At 43.0% G+C, this 21047-nt stretch overlaps 1 protein-coding gene across 4 annotated transcripts in view; it reads right to left on the reverse strand.

Moving 5' to 3' along the window:
• SORCS1 (sortilin related VPS10 domain containing receptor 1) overlaps positions 1-19941 on the reverse strand; it is a 497958-nt gene extending 478017 nt beyond the window's left edge. For all 4 annotated transcript variants that reach the window (XM_047703168.1, XM_047703167.1, XM_047703165.1 and 1 more), the window contains exon 1: positions 19267-19941. In XM_047703168.1, coding sequence (XP_047559124.1) covers positions 19267-19824 — 558 coding nt within the window. In that variant the 5' untranslated portion in view covers positions 19825-19941. The remainder of the gene's footprint in view (positions 1-19266) is intronic.
• Positions 19942-21047: the final 1106 nt, after the last annotated feature.

Below are 21047 nucleotides of genomic sequence, written 5' to 3' on the forward strand. Positions count from 1 at the left end.
CATTTTATAGCTACTATTGCATTTGAAATACTTTTATCATTTTTTCCCATCTATAGAGAAAATGTTTGCTTAATCATATAACTGGGGCAAGCAGCTTTGTTTCCATAGAAAAGCAGTCCTATAGTTTTATTATATACTTACATAATAGAATTTGCCTCAAACTTGCAAAACAAAGCAGAGACACTGAATGAGACGATCCAGCTATAAGTATGGCTGATGATTTAGATACGAAGGCAGAAGCAAAAATGTGTATTTATAAATGTCCTTCACAAACACACCCATGCACAATTACTAATTTGCCAAAGTCCATGACAAAGAGAACCCCTAAGTGTTTATATATCTCTAGATGAAGGTTTCTATGAATACATCATTTTAGCCATGACAACCAGAACTCTACCTGTTGCCTACCAATGTTCATCTCATTTAAAAAAATGTTCCTCCCACACTTTTTTTTTTTTTTCCAATTAACTCCTAAGGAATGAGCAAGCTCTTTGAGTTCTGAAAAGGCTAGCTCTCAAAAGGAGTCCTGGATCATAATCTCTCAAAGTCTACAGACAGTCTGTGGATGGACCACGACCTCTAAGCTCATGGGGCATCGAGATGATTACTGGTTTAATCATGAACAAATGCCCAGTGCCCGGCACATGCCTGATATGTATTAGGCACATAATAAATAACGATTTACTACCTGAACAAGCTGAAGCTATTTAAAGATGAAATGACCTAGTGTTCCAAATGCAGTAGGCTATAATGACAAAGAGCTGAGCTTTTTAACCATAACTATCTGGATTGAAATCCCAATTCTCCTTCTGCTACCCTAGTCAACTTGGGTGGGTTATTTAACCTCTCATTTTTCAGTTTCTTATTTCTAAGATAGGGAAAATGACACTGCCTACTTCCTATTGCTGATACATGTCTTACCAATAATTGTGCCTGGCACATTGTAAACACCCAGTAACTTCTGGCTATCATTTTATCAACCTTTGTTTAAGTCCGCAATACACAACAGCCCTTGTGCACCTTTAACTGAATTCCCACTCTGTCCAGACTCACTTGGGAAATCCACCAACCCTCAACTTACCCTTTCCGGTAAATGTGCCTGAAAAAAACATGTCTGTTTAACCCATAATTCTTTTCTCATTGTCACAGTGCTCTCAGTTCTGTCCATTATCACAAATGCAATTTTATCTCTCACAATGCACTATGTCTTCACCATTTCTCAAATGCTCTGGCCTTGGTGAGACTTTTGTATCATGGGGACCGGTTCTCAACCCAGCTCCTTAAACTAGGAGTGTAAAGTTATTTTCTCCCTCAGGCCTGAGGCAATGCTAGCCCCTACCAGCCATCAGCACATCCTGGCAGCTAGAACATCAGACTTCATTAAAACACAGCCCTACCCCTCCCACAACAAGGATGCTATGACTCCAACACAATTTGATTTATTTGCTTTGAATCTATGCTTTCTCTTTCAATCTCTCTCTCTCAGTCTGTCTGTCTGGCTGGCTGGCTAATTTTGTATCATTTTATTAGAATTATCTGCATGAGACAATCCAGATAGTTTATATTTCATAAATTAGGAGAAAGAAAAAATATCCAGGCAGCCCCTGATTATGGTGTCTCAATATTGACCAGTAATCTTCCCTACCAAAAAAGTCCAATAAAGTGATCCTATACTAATTTAATGTTTCTATATTTTAATTTTTAAAGGCTTACTTAGGAAAGAGAGTGGAGGGGGAGGCAGCAGGAGAGAGACAATCTCCAGCAGATTGTGCACCCACAGTGGCCAACACAGGCTTCAGTCTTCAAGACCCTGAGATCATGACCTGAGCTGAAATCAAGAGTCAGGTGCTTAACCAACTTAGCCACCCAGGTTCCCCTAGTGTTCTGATATTTTAAAATACATTTATCAAAGCACCTCCTGTGTGCCCAATACTGGTATATAAAAATGAATGGTATGGAGCTCTATCCATTGATTAGAATACACGCGAGTGTTTAGAGAGAGACATAAAGAGAATAACTTGGCACATAAGATCTCTTCTCATTAAATTCAGTTTTCTCTTCTTGTTGGCAAGCATTGGAGAAACTCTGACCAATGAAGTGATATCCAAGCAAGGACCTAAAAAATAAAATAGATTTAACTGGGCAGAACCGTGGCTGATTAAGTTTCTAAGCAAAGGAAATAGGGTGAGCAAAGGGACAGAAACAGAGAACAAAAGGTCCATACTGGACTGAGAATTTAGAGTGGCTAGGAGTATGTATGCCTCTGAGGCAAGAGAACCAGGGTCAAGCAACCACTCTCAAGTCTGCACACAGATAACAACTTAAGTATCTTCATTCTCATGCCCCACTGCTCACATGCTCTCCAAGCTCCCAGATCAGGGGACAGCAAACCTTTATCAGAAAGCAGAAGAGGATAAATATTTTAGACTTCCTAAGCTATATGATCTCTGTCACCACTACTCAACTTTGTCATTTTATTTTCAACTTTGTCATTTTTGCACAAAAGCAGCCATACACAGTATGTAAATAAATGAGGGTTGTGTTCCAATAAAATACATCAAATAATTTTCAGGTGTCACAACTTCTTCTTCTTTTTATTTTTCTCACCCATTTAAAAATATAAGAACTATTCTTATCTTGTGGGCCATGCACACCCAAGACTTGGGTCAGATTTGGTTCATGGATCACAGTTTGCTAACCCTGCCTTACATAAATTACTTCAAATCCCACATGTAAAAGAAAGATAAATGAATCCTTCTCCCTCAAATGGTAACGTAACTGCTGCTTTCTTACAGATATTTCCAAGACCTACATTTATTTATTTGTTTGTCTTCCAAGATTTTATTTAAATTCAAGTTAGTTAACATACAGTGTAGTATGGGTTTCAGGAGTAACATTTAGTGATTCCTCACTTACACATAACCAGTGTTCCTCTCAAGTGCCCTCTTTAATGGCCACCTCCCCTCCAGTGACCCTCAGTTTGTTCTCTACAGTTTTTTTTTTAGATTTATTTATTTATTTGACAGAGATCACAAGTAGACAGAGAGCTAGGCAGAGAGAGAGAGGAGGAAGGAGGCTCCCTGCTGAGCAGAACCCGATGTGAGGCTCAATCCCAGGACCCTGGGATCATGACCTGAGCTAAAGGCAGAGGCTTTAACCCACTGAGCTACCCAGGCGCCCCTGTTCTCTACAGTTTTAAGAACCTCTTATGGTTTGCTTCCCTCTCTGTATTTATTTTTATATTTTTATTTTAATTTTATTTTTTTCTCCCTTTCCTTCCCTTATGTTCATCTGTTTTGTGTCTTAAATTCCACATGTGAGTGAAATCATATGGTATCTTTCTCTGGCTGACTTGCTTCACTTAGCATAATACCCTCTAGTTCCAGCCTCATCATTGTAAATGACAAGATTTCATTCTTTTGCTGGCTGAGTAATATCCCATTCAATATATATATATATAGAGAGAGAGAGAGGGGGAGAGAGAGAGATTGATTTAACGATTTAGCAGCAAAGAGAGAGAAAGCAAATGTTCATCTTCCACACATTGGACATGCCATGAAAGGTTTTTCCTAGAAGCAGGGCGGCTGTTCTTCCTCTCCAGTCCTTTTCTTCCTCGGGACAGTCCTTTCCTTCCTTAACAGTTGGCCAGTGTCTCAATCAGCATTCAGTAAGCAGTTAATACTTGCCCAGAGCTACTGATTTAGAGTGTTTGAAAACGAAGCCCAGATCTGGTGGACCTCTGAGATACTGTGTTTTCTGAATTCTCATTTTGTTCTCAGGATGTGTTACTCTGATTTGGTACCTATGATACAGGGATGCACATCTTTATTGGGAAAGTCCTTTGGCAGTTTGTCAGGACTCCAGTTTGCATAGCTACTTGCATAATATTAAATTTTCTATCTCTAAATATATATATATATATATATATATATATATATATATATATATATGTATATGTGTACACACACACACACACACACACACACACACATCCCACATCCTTTTTAACCATTCATCAGTCAATGGACATTTGGGCTCTTTTCATAATTTGGCTAGCACTGATAGTGCTGCTATAAATATTGGGGTGCATGTGCCCCTTCAAATCACTACTTTTGTATCCTTTGGGTAAGTACCTAGTAGTGCAATAAGGTCCCAAGGTAGTACTATTTTTAACTTTTTGAGGAACCTCCTTACTGTTTTCCGGAGTGGCTGCACCAGTTTGCATTCCCACCAATAGTGTAAGAGAGAGTTCTTTCTCTGCGTCTTCACTGATATCTGTTTTAATTTTAGCCATTCCGATAGGCATGACGTGGTGTCTTATTATGGTTTTGATTCATATTTCCCTAATGATGAGTGATATTGAGCATTTTTTCATGTGTCTGTCTGTGAGCCATTTGTATGACTTCTTTAGAAAAATGTTTGTTCGTGACAAGATCTACATTTAGGTTGAGCAAGAGGCACTTGGGTACTTCCATAGTTCATGAGTTTTAAAGGCAAATACAAATTTTTCCTTCTCCTTTCCCTAAGATTTTAATCTAACTTAAATGAGTATCAAGAAGAGTCTCATAGGAAATGAGGCTTCAGTGACTGGTAGAAAACTTGTCCAGTCCATTCAAGCTGCTATCACAAAATACCATGGACCGGGTGGCTTATGAACAGCAGACATTTCTTACAGTTCTGGAGTCCAGTGAGTTTAAGATCAAGACAACATAAAATCCAGTGTCTGGTAAAATCTACTTCTTGGTTCTATAGATGACATCTTCTTGTTCTGTCCTCAAATGGCGGAAAGGGCAAGGGAGTTTCTTAGGTCACTTTTATAAAGGCACGAATCGCATTCATGAGGGTTCCATCCTCATGACTGAATCACCTCCCAAAGGCGCTATCTGATAACACCACCATTTTGGGGGTTAGGCTTCTACACATGCATGGGGGGGCCTGCATTCAGACCATGGTAGAGGTCATCTTACTCTTCAGGGAGAGTCATTTGTACGTCTCAAGTCATATTTATGATCAGCTGCAAAGCACATTCTCATTTCTGTCTGAAAATGATGAAATCCCTGAGTCACTGAATTGACTACAGTAGCACAAAAAGTTAGGCAAAAATTCCTTAGTCACGATACCCCAAAGCCAGCTCTGAACCTTGTAACATCATCTTGAGCCACAGTCTGATTTAGAGTCCCATGCATAGAAAAGGTAGAATTCAAAGACCACGGAAATGTCCCTTTGGCCACTCATTGGCTGGTGAGCCAGTGTTGAGAGCACATGCTCCCTCTAGCCCAGGCCATGGCCTTTCCTCATCTGTTACCCCCTTTCCCTTTTTTCTTCTTTGTGTATAAGAAGGAAGAAAAGGGCCAACCAATTAAAGGTGAAATCTGTTCTTTGAGATTTTCCTATATATTTATATATGTTTTGCTTCCTACTTGCAAGACACACTAGTTCAGTATTCATAACACTGGTATAAAATACTCTGTGACATACTCTTACTGCCTTGAACCATACTGCAATCCTAAAAGGTGATTACCCAGCTCATCCTAATGTACCCAGTTCTCCATACTGATTTGGAAGCATGTCCAAGAAAATGGTAGAAACCCCCACCTTTAACTCTTTAAAAGCAGAAACATACAGAATAACTGAGGGGAAAATCCCATCTTTGCTTAATCAAATTCTCCTGTGAATGGAGAAGACAGCCATAAGGTGTGTGTGTGTGTGTGTGTGTGTGTGTGTGTGCAACTCTGCACATGCTAGTACAAGCATAAATGAGTACACAAAGATTCAGGGAAAAATTTTTCCCTTTGGGAAAATCAGATTCTTTTTGTCAGTGTGAGGTCAAGAACGTAATAGGACTTTTTAAACTAGGGAGTCCAATCTGATATTTAAACATACTGTAAGCCTTGGTTCCAAATATCTTGGGATGAGATGATGAAGAAAGAGAATACCACCCCTGGCCACAGCTTGTTGACTATGCTAGCAACCTAAAATGAATCCAAGACCTAAGATTTGGGGAGTTTAAAACAGGCAGGAGTGGCCTTTCCTCCTGTCCAGTCCTATTCTGTCTGTGAAACACCTCATCTTGTACAAAGACCAGTTTAAATGTCACCTCCCTTTAAAGCCTTGCCTCCCACTCTCAGGAAAAAATTAGTTGTTCCCTGCTCATCTTTGCTCCCATAGCACTTTGCACAAAACTCTATTACAGCTATTATGCACTTATCATACTAAATTGCAATTTATCTGTTTATGTGTCTGTCTGTTTCCACCAGAATACGCACCCTCAAGGGTAAAGGTCGGGTCTTGTTCATCTTTGTATTCTCAGCACTCAGCACAGTGCTGACACAACAGCCTCTTAAAACATGTTTTAGTATTTTTATTATTAAAGCAATGCATGCCCATGTTAAAAATTCAAAACAGCACAGGCTGGTATAAAAGGAAAGGTTAAAAGTTGCCTTTCCACCATCCAGACCACCGGTTCCATTTCCCACAGGAAATCACACTTAAGATGTGCTTAAAAATGTATCAACACTACATGCACCCCTTCCACCCCACACCCAGCTAACCAACATGCATGGCTCTCAAAGCTGTCACACATGTAAGATTGGCCGCCTCTACTGACAACACAGCAGGGCTGGGTGTGAGCCCCTCGTCCACAGGGCAACAGCCAGGGAAGTGCTGTTGCTACAGGACAAGGATGCCATCAGACTTGGACTCCTGTTCTACTTTGCCGTCTTGGAGTTTAGAGTGAGTTCTCTCCACTCACTAACACATTTCCTCTCTATTTCATTTCTTACTCTTTTTCTCTGATCTACTCTAGTGCTTCCATGCTTCTGTTGTAATTCTGTCTTTTTTGTCTCTCCATCTGCCTTTCTCTGTCTCTAGTCTGTCTCTTGCCTCCTCCTCTCTTTATCCTCCTCCCTCTTGGTCTACCTCTGCTGTCTTTGTCTTGCTCTCCATCTCTCCCTGCCTCTGAAAGGATCTCTTACTGTCTCTCCCCCTCCCTCATCTTCTTTCTTGCTCACCAGCTCTCTGCTTCTACTGTCTCTCTGGCTCATTCCTATGTTTCTTTCTCTCTTTCTCTCTGTTCTGGAGATTTTCTTCCACTTAGCTCTCACAATCAGTGACCACCCTTACAGTAATATCTAACATTCTACTTCTGAGAGTAGAGATGTAAGTGTTGGACATCAGTGCTTAAGCTGCTGTGAGCATATGGAGATGTAGAGGGACTCACACATCAGTCACGTACGCACTCATACGTACATATATGATTTAGAGATGGAGACAGAGCTCAAGACAGAGACTAAGATTTAAAATGAAATACATGCTCTTTTATTGGAGACTGGAGGCTACTAGAATTTCTGGAAGGGGTTATCAGTCAGGTTGGTGAAATTACCTCCAGATCTCTCTCTCTGGAATCAGCAAGGGGAACGGTAAACAAAAGACCTGGTAGCCCCTGCTGCTGCTCACTGTCACCAGAAAAGAGACACAGAGTGATCTTGCTGCTTTACAAAAACCTGGGGCCCTAGCTCTCTCCCAAAAACAGTGATTAGAAGCAAATCAGGCAACCTGAACATGGGCTCTTTGTTTAGTTCAGTTGCCTAGAATTCGTTTCTAATGAGGCCAAGTTCAAAATTTTGCCTGCTCTCTCTTGTTTTGTTTTCTTTCATTTTTCAAATAACTTTTAAAAATAACTCAAGCAATGCATGTTTACTGAGAAAAAACAACAGTGAAACTATGGACAAATGGAAAACATCACCTACAAACCCAACATGCATTATAATCACAGGTGAACATTTCAAATCCTACCCTTCCTTCTTCTTCTTCTTTTTTAAATGAAAGGGGTATTTTATAGTATTTAATAAAATTTTTAAAAATATTGAATCCCTTCCATGTCCAGGTATATTTCTAGGGGGTTGAGATCTCTGATGGAACACAGACCAAAACCCACTGACTTCATGTGGTTTATATTTGTACTATTTTTAATCTATTTTTTTCTCTTTCTAGTATTTGGGGGGGGGAATTCAATGTATATTTTACATAAGCAATCTTTTAGTGGTCATGGGATAAGATCATGGGTTGTTTGTTCTAAGTGAAAAGCCATTTTCCCCATGGAAAGAGCAAACAAAACACTGTAGTTGCTAAGGGCTGGTGGCCTCAAAATGTGCCACTTTGGTGTGTAGATTATTTCAAGCTGAAAATAATCAAAGCCCAAAAGACTTAGGAGGAATGTTTGACCTTCCCCCAACTGTTAAAAAGAATTTAGATGGAAGACCTGCTCCAGGAAGGGTGCTATCACCATAGACAACTACAATATAACATGAACTAGGTGTGGGAGACAGGAGGAACGTAGTGAAGTCTTTATTAAAATTCTTCTCTGTGTCCCATTGTTTCTGTAGGGAAGAGAAAACATTTTGTTTCCCAAACATTTGTTTTTTCATCTTCCCAAGAATTGTCCTCTTCCCCTTTCAAGTCTCAGACCCATACCCCTTTCTCCTTACTTGAGAATGACACACATACCCATTTTGCTTTACTATCTTTGGAATCTCATGCTTATGTGGATTCCCTACACACAAGAATTAAATTTTTTCTGTTACTCTGTCTCATGTCAATTTAATCTTTTGACCAGCTAGATGAACTTTTTTTTTGAAGATTTTATTTTTTTATTAGAAAGAAAGAGAGTGTGTACAAAAGCAGGGGGAGGGTCAGAGGGAGAGAAGCAGACTCCCCACTGAACCAAAGGACTGGACTCCATTCCAGGATCCCAGATCATGACCTGAGCCAAAGGCAGACACTTAACAAACTGAGCCACATAGGTGCTGTCCCCAGCTAGAAGAACTTTGAAGGATAGAGAAAAATTTTCCCATCCTCAAAATAGCAAATATTTAATAAGCAAGTTGTGAGATGGTGATTTATAATAAGAAATGTATATTTTATTTTCATTTCATCTCTGGCACCAAGCTCCCAAGCCCTTGGAATTTCCTAAGTGATGAGAGACATAAGGGTGTCGTTTGCTATGTTAATGAGAAGACTATGGGACCATATCTAAAGATGGGGACTAGTTGCAACCCTGATTGGAGGGTTGGAAAATTCCAGTCCCACTCCTTAATCTCTGGGGAGGGAAGAGGAGCTGAAGGTTGAATTGATGGCCAATTGCCAATGACTTAATCAATCATGCCTATGTAATAAAGTCTCCATAAAACCCAAAAGGACAGGGTTCCAAAAGATCCTAGGTTGGTAAACATGTGGAGATTCAGGGGCAGCATGCTCCAAGAGAGTACCATGCCCTTTCCCCGTACCTTGCTCAAGTCATCATCTTGCTCATCTCTCCCATCTGACTATTCCTGAGTTATATCCTTTTGTAAGAAACTGGCAGTTTAATAAGTAAAACATTTCTCTTAAGTTCTGTAAACTGCTCTAGTGAATTAATCAAAGCCAAGGAAAGAGTCATTGGAACTTCTAAGCTATAGCTGCTTGGTCAAAAGCACAGAAGATCCTCTGGCATCTGAATTTGGGAGGTGAAGGATGGAAGTCCTGTGGGACTGAGTCCTCAGCTGGTGAAATCTGATGCCATCTCTGGGTAGATAGTGCCAAAACCGAGTTGAATTATAGACATGCAGAGGGTGTGAGAGAATTGCTTGTTGGTACGGATGCTCCCCCCACCCACCCACATCCCAATACACACACACACACACACGCACACAGTGGAAATTAGGTCCAGAGCCTTATTACCAACCATCATGTGCAAATGACTGGAAGCATTGAGGGGGATGACAGAAAGAGTAAGACAGAGTCCTGGCCTCATGATAAGAAAATGGATCTGGAATGGAAGAACATAAATGCAGAAACAGAAGCAATATCAAAAGCAACATTAAAAACACCATTTAGTAGGTCATACTTGAGCATTAAATATTCTAGTATTAACAGGAACAAAATAATGGTGATCGTGGTGATGATGATGATAACAGTTAACCATTACTGACTGCTGGCTATGTGCCCCAGACCACTTCCAGCATTTTTATATCTACTGTCTCCTTTAACCATTAAGAAATCCTGTACAAAGTATACTGTCATTATTGCCATTTTGCAGCTGAGAAAACTAAGGCACAGAGTCACAAAGCTAATTGTGCAAGTTCACATATCTAGTAGATAGTGGAGCAAGAATTCAATCCCATCGCAAAACATTGTGTGCTAGTTAAAATAATGTAGTCTTTCAGTCACTGAAGACATGGTTTACTCATGGTCATATGGACATCCAGGAAAGAAACTGCCTAGAATATATCCAATGATAAAAATATCACCATTTGGCAGAAAAGTGTCATCTTCTTCTGACTGACCTGTGCTCTCCCCTGTAATTGTCTCTCATTCTCCTATACTACGTCACACCAGGTCTTCATCCCTAGGATCATGGTTTCCCAGAAGAAGCTGATAAAAACTGTGGGCTTTAGTTTGCTATGGGGAAAAGTGAAGCCTATTGACACTTAAACACTGCGATAATGCAGGGGTTCATGGACCAAAACTCACAAATGAATTTTAGGGAAATGATTTTTGATCTTCATAGAGAGTTCCAAGGGAATTTTCAAAATAAAGTTTCCAAGTCCCCATCAACAGATTTAAAAGCAGTTCCCATGAGGACAAACTTTGAGAAGTGCTACCCAAGGTGCCCATGGCTACCCAGTTTAGGATTCTCCCATCAACTCAGCAAAATGTAAGTCAGGGTAAACAGGTTACATATGGGTTTCCTTCTTTCTTTTTCTTTCTTTTTTTGTTTTTAAGATTTTATTTATTTATTTGATTGAAAAAGAGAGAGAGAGAGAGGAACACAAGCAGAGGGAGGAGGAGAGGGAGAAGCAGGCCTCCCACTGAGCAGGGAGCCCATTCAGGGCTCCATCCCAAGACCCTGGGATCATGACCTGAGCCAAAGGCAGATGCTTAATGACTGAGCCATCCAGGTGCCCCTATAGATAGGTTTCTAAGCAGGAGACAACCACACCTAAAAAGCCTTTTCTACCTCTTTATGAAGTTAGGTTCTTCTACCTCTTTATGAAGAGAAGGTTCTTTATGAAGAGTATATTTTGGGGGGCACCTGGGAGGCTCAGTCGATTAAGTGTCTGCCTTCAGCTCAGGTATGAACTCAGGGTCCTAGAACTGAGCCCCCAGTTGGGCTCCCTGCTCAGTGGGGAGTCTGCTTTTCCTATCTGCTCCTCCCCTCCACTTGTGCACATGGGCTCTCTCTCTCTCTAATATATATTTTTTTAAAGAGTGTATTTTGGGAAGTGTTAAGGGGAAGATCTTTTGCTTTTAACCCACCCAACTGTCCCCCAAAGACACTGAAGTAGAAGACTCTATGGCCCACAGTTTTGTGTCCCAATAGCCTCTGCTACTCTGGTTAGAGGAAGATGACTAGAGGCATCAATCCATTGGTTTCAGGGCACAACATGATTAGCTGGTGGTCGGATAACATGATTCTTGTTAGCAGTTTCTTTAGAAAGCCTACAAGTTGCCCACACTGTCACTCTTGGTTCATTAACCAGCAGGGAGAAACCAAATAGCACATCCCACACATCCTCCCAGAATAACAAGGAGACACATATTAATAACCCCAAGAGAGCCACTCATGGGGATGGATGGCCCTTAGGACTTTGATCAAGTTCCACCACAAAGCAGCTTATTACCAAGTAAAATGTATCAGGTTAGTGCCCTGAGATTGGGATAGGACAGGGAAAACCCTGAGATGAGGTGCCCGTGCTAGGAGTTCCCCTAGGACCTCTCTGCACTGACTTGTGAGGGACTCGCTAAAGAAACCCAGAGCTGACCCCTTACCAAAGGTCAATGTGATCAAAGAGAAAAAGCTCTGGAGCCAGAAAGGGCAAAAATCAAATTCCAGCTGTGCCACCCTCTGGCTGGGTGACCTTGGGTAAGTTCCTTGAGCCATGACTTCCACAACTTGGGAATGAGGATAATAATACCTCATTTGCATTATGGCGGTCATAGGATGGAGTGAAATAATGTGAGGCTCTAGAATGTACTTCCAGGGAAGCTGCTCACTAAATTGGTGGTTATTTATATTATTGTGAAGAGGGGCTTCCATTATAATCAATATACCTTATCTGGCTATAGCGAGCTCTCACGGTGTGTAGAGAATTCGCCTTTGCTCATATCCCCATCCCCACCTCCAAAGTCAGAAGGAGTAGAAAAGGCACTAGCTGGTAAATCAATTATAATCTATGAGTGAATAAAATCCATGAGTTTCAACAGGCACCCTTCAGTCTGACTACTGCTGCTCCCAAATGTTGACATGGCAGGTTCCCTTAGCTGAGACCATACTTAATATTATTTTAAACGCCATTTCCTCTGCGTCAGACAATTAGGAGGGAAAGAGGTGACTATTTCCCTCTGCTCCCAAGCCCCTGTTGCAACTAGCTCAGTCATAAGTAACTTGGCCTCTGAAGTCCATTAGCCATGGAAGATGGAGAATGGGCTTTTGCCAGAGACCTAACTTACAGAAAGTCCCGTCATCTCTTTTAAAGGTTCCCTTTGAAAGGTTTAAACAATGCCAAGATCATGACTTTTGATAAGGCCACTTGCTCTGAAGCCCAGCATAAGTAACTTGAGTAGCTGAGCCTAGAACTCAGGAGCTCTGTGGCCAATTCCCACACTTCTTCCCACATCGGCAAACATCATGGACACAGGTGCACAGGCTTCAGGCAAACTGAGAGACTAGGATGCAGCTAGCTCTAACTCTTGCCTGTGGAAAGCCCGCAGTGGTCCAAACCAATCAGTCATAGAGTGTGACAAAGCATCGTTGACCCTCTTTTTCCACTAACTGACTTGCTTAACAGCAATGCCTTGATTTCCCTACCTGAGAAATGTAGATGATATTTGCCTTTCTTATCTCATAGGTCTCTGTTGAAAAGAAAGAAAGAAAAAAAAAAACTGAGGTAGGGGAAATAATATTCCAATCTTTGAAAGCTGAAGCATTTTGTAAAGGAAATGGCTATAACTGATCTAAAGTACTATAACAACATTCAGGAGTGCTGCAGAAAAAGACACAATATCTTTTATACACACGGAAAATTTCATGTGGGATTTCCTACAGAACACGCATGTCCTTTTTCTCTCTACTTACCTTTTAGAAGAGGCTCTGTTCTTTCCTTATAAACCTTGCACAGTAAGATTCCACCTTCGTTTCTTACCAACCACTGGACGATTCCATTCATCCCCCCCTGAGCAGAGCGCACCTCCTTCCCAAGTAACCATTCCAATGCCATAGCACCAGGCCCCCCTCACGCTGACCACGTCTACTCCCTGCCATCCCCACTGACCATGATAGCAACGCCATTTTGGCTCATTTCCTTCCTAGGGCTCACAGATGCATTCTCCACCCTTTTGAGCCAGACATATAGAATGGTCATTGAGACATACACAAAGACAGGACAAATATTTTACATATGTCTAGTGATTTAACACCAGCTGGCCGGGGGCCAAATTAATTAACCCTCTGGGCAGCCTGGCCCCTGATATTTCTGACCAAGGACCTAAAAGAAAGCCCTTTGGAGAAAACCGTGTGTGGCAAATGTCTAGGTAAAAAAAAATGAAACAATGATGTCTCCAGCTGAGACTTAATGTGCAAATAAAGGCAATAAACACAATCACATCTCTAAGTGACCACACTGGTCTTATTTTCTTTCTGGGCTTAGAATATATCCCAACTCGCTAGAAGATGAAGGTGTATATTTTTGCTTAAGGAGTATTTATTAAATGGTTTCTAAGATGTAAACTTCAGTTAAACGTAATTTACATTTAATGTAGGCTGATTTCTTGGAATACACAGTAATTTATATATCTCTACCCTTGACCTTCAGTCACACTACCCATTTCAGCTCAAAATATCCTTGTAATAATCTCCATCTCTAGATCCAAATATTCTCTCCATTTCAAGGTCCACTTAAAGCACCTGCTGTGCAATGAAGTTTGGAGACCACCCCAGTTTGCAAACGTCTGATCCTCTTCTGAACCCCTATAGCACACTATGCTCTCAGAGGACACTCAATCTCTCTGCTGTCTCTTCCTCTTCAGAGGAATCTCGGAGCACAAGACAGAAAGTGCTTTGAGGGTGCGTATTATTTCTTTTCACCTTGGTGCATCATTCCACATACATCTCTATTACCAGTGTCTAACAAATATTAAGACTCAATACATATTTGTAGAATTAAAAGTAAATTATGATAATTTGTGTAAGCTTCTTAGCATGAGGCTGCCACCTGACAATCTCTCCTGGAAGGTGAGCAATTATTCTTCTCTTAAGTAAATTGCTAAATAATTATTCAACAAATCCATCCATCAGCTTTTGTACCTTAGTCTATGAGTTTCGAGGGTCCTCCATAAAAGGATGTGGAGAGAGTTCCCAGAGTCAACATTCATATTGTTTTCCTCTAGAAAACCCCATTAAATATCTTAAGAGAAGCTAACGTCCCAATTTCATAGGAAGCATTTTTTTTTGTTGTCCAAAGATACAAAGTTCCTTTACATGAAGATGTGATACAATAAACTTAATAAATTAGGTTTTGCTGCAAACCCATGTTGAAATGAATGCCTGCTTGGATCTCAAATGTTTTGATTTCCTATAAATAGAATATGCACATGAATCATGGAAAAAGGAGGGATCATGTGAGATGAAAGGCTTCTTGCTCCTTGTAGGTCAAGGGTATAGATCATTGTGTCATTTGTGCATTCCCAACTCTCCCAGTGTACTTTACTTAAATGTAGCAGGTGTGTAACACCTGCACACTGAACAAACTATCAAGCTCATTTTAACCCCTATTTTTGTGGTGTTCTAGTCTATTTGCATCATTTTACAGAGGATGAAATAGAGGCCACATAATTTTAACAGGACACGTGATGACTGCATATTTAATTGTCATACACAGAACTATAACCCGGGACTCTTAACTGCCGTAGAGAATGATTTCTGCAACTAAAAGAACAAGTAGCATTTATTAAGCACTTATTGTGTACCAACCACTCCACATACATGATGTCAAATCTTCAGGAAGAGACTGCAAAAGATACAGAATCCCCATATTTTAGTCCAGGAAGGTGGAGCTCAAAGAATTTAAGTGTCTTGTTCAAGGCAGAGTGTGGTAAGCAGGAGAGTTAACATTCAACTCAAATTTGTCTGCTTCTGTGTCACACCACATTAACATTCGTGAATAGCAGAAAGCACTGATCAGAGAAGGAACTATGTGGGCTTGTTAGAGAAAGCTAAAATCGTTCATCATTTCACTTTATTAAAAAGGCCAGGAATATGTTTAAATGTACAGTCAAAGCAAGTGTTTGCATGCAGCCTCTCTCTAAGATCAGGTTTGGAAGTCACTTAGAAAAGGAAGAAAAGGAATCTGTTCCTGAAGAACACCAGATCTGAGAGCTGAATGATGGCAGGTTACCTCGTGCTCAATGAATCACCAGGTACGGATTCCGTGTCTCACTAAAGATGAAGAGGTAGGCGGATAAGAGAACAACCAAATCACTACTTAAGGTAGAGTGCAACGTGACAGGCACATGTTAAAGCCCTTGCTTTTCTACAAGGAGATGGAGTTCCCAGCTAAGATGGTGTCCTCCTCCAGCATCATCAGATATGAACCCCAAGAGAGGATTACTTAAAATACTGACTACAAGAGGTCTGAGTTCTTTTGTTCTACCTGAAAGTCTTTAAGATCAACCATTCTGTGAGCTTGGGGTCCCAGTGCCTATATGCCACTGACCTTTGGTATCATCTCAGTACCTCGGTTAGCTTCCAGAGCCTCAGGATTCTTCTCTATGTAATGAGGAGAAGGATATCTACACATACATTTTTGTGAAAATTAAGTGAGATGATGGTACTTAAGGCATACGCAAAACCTGATCCAAGCTGGGACTCAGTTTATTCACGAAGATTGGATGGTAAATGTCAGGGCCCAGAACAACAAAAGGCAAAGAGGCACATGGAAATCAACCAGATCATCATGGTCCATGCAGATGTAGCATTAGAGTATCATAATGGCCAAATAGTAAAAGCCTCTGTTAACAAACCTTCTGACACTATTTTCAGTGAGAAAAGGACAAGGCAGTGAACTGAAGTGCTCAAATTGACTCCAGCATAAAAATATGAAAAAATAGATATTAACATTTGCCACTCACCTGTTACCTAACAAGGGTTTTATAAGGGTTAATAAGTGTAGCACTTTGCAGTTTCTTGGAAATAGAGAATAAACACATGCCCCATCACACATGCATATATAGACAAATATGTATTTTAACAAACTAAGGATTACTGGATAAATTTAGATCAGGGCACAGCATGCCTAGGATGAGTAGGGTAGGAACAATATGTTCTTGCTTACGACACCAAGCTCATGACAAATGATTCATACCCAGCACCTTTCATGCCAAAAGATCCCCCCAGGTGTTCCACCAACTCTAGCAACACTTTCCATCAAGCTAGACTGCGGTACAGAGGAATCACATCACTCCCACAGATGAGGCATGTCTTTACACAACTGCACAAGTCCAACAGCGGAGGGGGCAGGAAGAAGAAGGGAAGGAGGCGAGAGAAACCTCCAGAATTCCTCACAAGTTTGACAGGCAGCCTTTAATTACCACACGTTTACACCTTTAATGCAGGTGTTATTGTAATCAGAAACCCTACTGAACAAGGCTTTACCTAAAGGTGAGACAGGTTCCGAGGATGTGCATTGCCTGTGGCCCTGAGTGAGTCAGGGGGCAGATTTACAGGGGACTGACATCTAAATGTGAAGAAAATGAGAGCCCCACAGTGTTCTCAGGCTTTAATTAGTGGATTTCTCGCTCTGGAGAGATGTGAAGTGCTGTAAGTTGAGAGTTCCAAACAGGTGTACCATACTTGGCAATCACAACATGCTTACGTGGAACCTGGCACGTCATGAACTGGCATGGCCCCCATTTTGGGGATGAGGAAATTCACACTCAATTCGCCAAGATCAAGCCACAGATAAGCAGAACTAGAACTCAAGTCTCCACACTGCTTTTCACATCACAGAGTTGCCCAGAAAAGTTTGTTTTGCCTTATTTCCCTTAAAAACAATTGTTAAACTTTGTCTCTCCTATGAATCTGGGCCAGCTTTGTTTTGTGGAACCTGGATTAAAACTATAGCTCTTCCTCTATGATCTGTATATATATATGCTAAAACACAAACAAGTCCATAATTTGTGTGTAAGTAGACAGGGATGCAGAGCAAGGGGGTTCCTTACAGAATTAAAAACTTCAAAGGATAGAAATCTCACTAGCAACGTGATTTGAGTGCTCAAACCTTTCACATGTACTACCTTGATTATCTGCTATTTTAGTTTAGACATCCTTGCGTGTTGCCCATCCAAGCCCTGACCCCAATAAGCCACACTGTGCTTATAAGCATCATCTTAAAAAAAAAAGGCTGGCAGTGCTTGGCGCCATTTCTTAAATAGAGTTTAATATTTGCCAAAGATGTATTCTCCTTTTCCAGCTCTTTCCAAGATCTTTCAAGAGATGAACTAAAGTAAAGGTCTCATGGGTGAGTGATATTTTACAGCTCAAATTACATTAAAAGCCAGAAATATTTTGAGTCCAATATCCTTTACTTCTTGATACAACAAGATATAATATGTTTGATGTGTATAAAATCTCCCCTTAAAGCCAGAAGCTTTGAGTTAATCACTTAAAGCAGTGTGAAAGTTATTCAATCAGTTTAAGAAGATTCAAGTCCAAATTGGGGGATTATTTTTAGTGGTTATGACATAAAAGATACGATAGTTAAGGTAAGAAATGAGGGCAAGGATCTCCAGAACTTGAATTGAAAGAATTTCAGCTTCAATTATTTGATTAAACCATTCCTGAGAACCATAGAAAACCACAACCTCAGTCATGAGCTGAATTGTAGGGAAAACCTTACTGATGTTCTCAGGACAGAGACATCAATGCAAAATACTGTTTATCATGGTTTGTCCTAATACAATTTATATCTATATAATCAAAGAACTCATAATAACAGACTATTATTTTAAAACATTCACGACTTTCATTAAAAAGCTGACAATGAGCACAACTCACTGAAGTGGCGCTTCCCTGGGAAGGTTTCTGGCAATGACATCACAACTGAAAACATTTTGAAAGATACCAGGCTGCATAGACTATGCATATTAAAAATACTATGATCTCAATAACCCGATGGAAGCTAAAACTGATTTTTTTCCCCTTTTACCCATCCTTGGTTTTCACGTTCTTCTCGTCTGCTTAATGGCAGCTCAGAGAACTTTCCACACTTTTAAATCATCTTCACTTATTACCATCAAAGCTGTCTCTTTACTATTTCAGCTCAGTGAAGTTTTCCAGGTACAGTTTAAGCTGGAATAGCTACCCCAGATTCCAGACATGCAAGGTTTTCCAAAAATCTAAAACCACCCCTGACGTGGCCAAAGCTCACAGACTCTCACCCACTCTCCCCAGTGTCACCATCCTGGAATCCAGCAATCCTCCTGGTCCCTTCATAAAAGGAGGGCTAAGTCTTAATTTGTTCTCTTCTCTAGAGGAGGTCAGGCAATGGGGAAGAACAGGGGGTTGTTGTCACTGCGATATATCTGATCTTCCTGGGACTGATCATGCCAGAGAACAACCACTCATTCACAGGCTGGAAAGCCCCAGCTCTCAAAACACACTGGCTGGTGCTGTTAGAAGATGCTAGAGAGTTCCCGTCCTGAAACTTGCATCCACTTGGTCCTCAGAAACAGAGAATGCATTAAGGGCACCTTAGTGTGCACGGCATATCTCTTCCCTTCTGGGGAAGAGGGAGTTAGAAGCTTTGCAGAAAAATAAAAAGCTTCCACATAAAGTCTTCTTGATCTTACTTGTGCTCACCCATAAGTCTAGCAAGTAAAAGGAAAGTCACTTAAAGGAATGTCATCCTGCCTGGAAATTTAACCCATTCACCTCCACATTCAGAATACTTAACCCCCTCTGTTTGCCTGTCTTCAGCTCTGTTCCTACACCAATGAGACCAGGAAACAGGGATTTGCCTACCCAGTGTGAAGCTTTTGGGGGGTTTTGAGAGGACTCTGACGGTGTCATGGGTCTCCCGTCTGCCCTCCTAGGGAAGGTGGGCAGGGAAGACTTTAGTTTGCAGCTTCTCTCAAGTCCAGAAACCTCATTTCCCTCGATTCTCCATCAGAACACACGGCCCGCTTTAACCCTTTCCACCTTTTACCCCTTGCCCTCAGTCCCCATCTACTCACACTGCTGTTGTGGCCAGACCAGTGGACCATGGCTTGGTTGTGTGCGGAGTCGCCTGTCAGCGCGAACGTGGTGCTGGTCAGTCTCAGCTCCTCCATCCGGAAGCGAGTGGCTTTGTCCGGGTCCCGCTCCAAAGTCCCAGGTTCCTGCTGCCCTCCATCCCTTAGCACACCCCGGGGGCTTCGACTCGCGCCCTCTCCCCGTTCTGCCTTGCCGGGACCCGCTTCGCTCCGTCTCCGCCGGCCAGAGCGTGGGGCGACCGCCTCGGACGCCCCGGTGCCGGGGGCCCGCTCCAGGGACAGCGCTCGGTCTCCGGGGGCCACTGCGAACAGGGGGCGCCCAAGGAGGGGCAGGGGCGTGGCAGCAGCTCTGCCTCGCGGCCCCGGGCGAAGGAAGCCCCCTGGGGTCGGAGCCCAGCGTGGGGCCGAGCCCGGAGGCAGCTGGGGGCAGCAGGAGCCGCCGCCGCAGGCGCCCGGGACGCAGAGGACCAAGAGCCCCGCGCCGGCGAGGAGCGCGCTCAGCCGGGCTGGGGAGCCGCCGGCGGCGCCAACTTTTCCCATCGCGGGAGCCGAGAGCAGCGAGCGGAGAAGGGGCCGGAGCGGAGGCGGCGGCGCGGGGCTCTCCGCCGGCCGGCTGCGGGGGGCAGGCGCTCAGGACCCCAACTCCATCCAAGTTGGGCCGCGGAGGGGGCGGGCGGAGGCGGCGCGGGGCAGGTGGCGGCCGCTCGCCCAGGCTGGGCTGGTGCCGAGCGCGGCTTCGGACCGAGCGAGCCGCCGCCACGCGGGGGTGGAGCTGAACTGAAGTCACGGGCGGAGCGGGCGCTGGCGCGCTGGCGGGCGACGCGGGAGGGGGGGCGGGAGCTGCCGGGGCTCCGGGCGCCGCGTCCCGCTGCCGAGCTGCGCCGCGCGGGTGGCTGCGGGGACTGGATGCGTCGCCGACCCTCCCCTTGGGCTCGCGGGCGCTGCCGCCGCCCGCTCTGCGCCCCCGCGGCCGCGGTCTCGGCTCTCCGCGCGGCGCCCGCACGCCCCTCCCGTGGGGGCGGCCAGCCGGAGCTCGCCGAGCGCTCGCTGGGTTGGGGACTTCCTATTCCTGTTTTATTGTTTCTGTCAGTCTCTGCCGCCGTTTCCTCCCCCCGCAGCCCGCCCCCTCCCCGTCTCTTCCAGTTTAGACGATAAGGTTGGGTGGGCGCCTGGTCTTTCCCTCCCGAGTCTCCGCGAGTTGGCGTCTTGACCTTAGCTTAAGCGGAGCCTGCGTGCCCCAGCTTGGGGGAGATCCCAGGAAGGCAACAGCAGAGAATGATGTAATTAAATGTGTGTGTGTGTGTGTGTGTGTGTGTGTGTGAGAGAGAGAGAGAGAGAGAGAGAGAGAGAGAAAAGGAGTGAGAGAGAGAGATTTCGGGGATTTTTTTCACCAATTATAACGCTTAGATTCCTTTCCGGAGCTCCTAAAGCGCTCACTGTATTTGAATTCAGTTTTCCTGCATTTCGTGGACATGTATCTTGGCTTCCCTAAGAGACCACAAACTCACTGAGGACAGGAATTGTGAGCAACTTGGAAGAAGTGGCCTGTTTATTTTGTTTTGCCATTTTTATCCTCTGCTTGACACAGGCGGTAAGAAATCCGCCAGTCCTTAATTGAATAAATACGTATTGTGAGTCTGTTCTGTGTATGCAAATAGATGCAGGGAAAAAGGCATGGTGCTGTATTTATCCTGCGTCCTTCGTGCCTAGCCCAGAGCTACCAGCACATACCTGAAGATTCTAATCAGCAAACTTCAAATCGG

Source organism: Lutra lutra, chromosome 14, assembly GCF_902655055.1.
Source record: "Lutra lutra chromosome 14, mLutLut1.2, whole genome shotgun sequence".
NCBI lineage: Eukaryota > Metazoa > Chordata > Mammalia > Carnivora > Mustelidae > Lutra > Lutra lutra.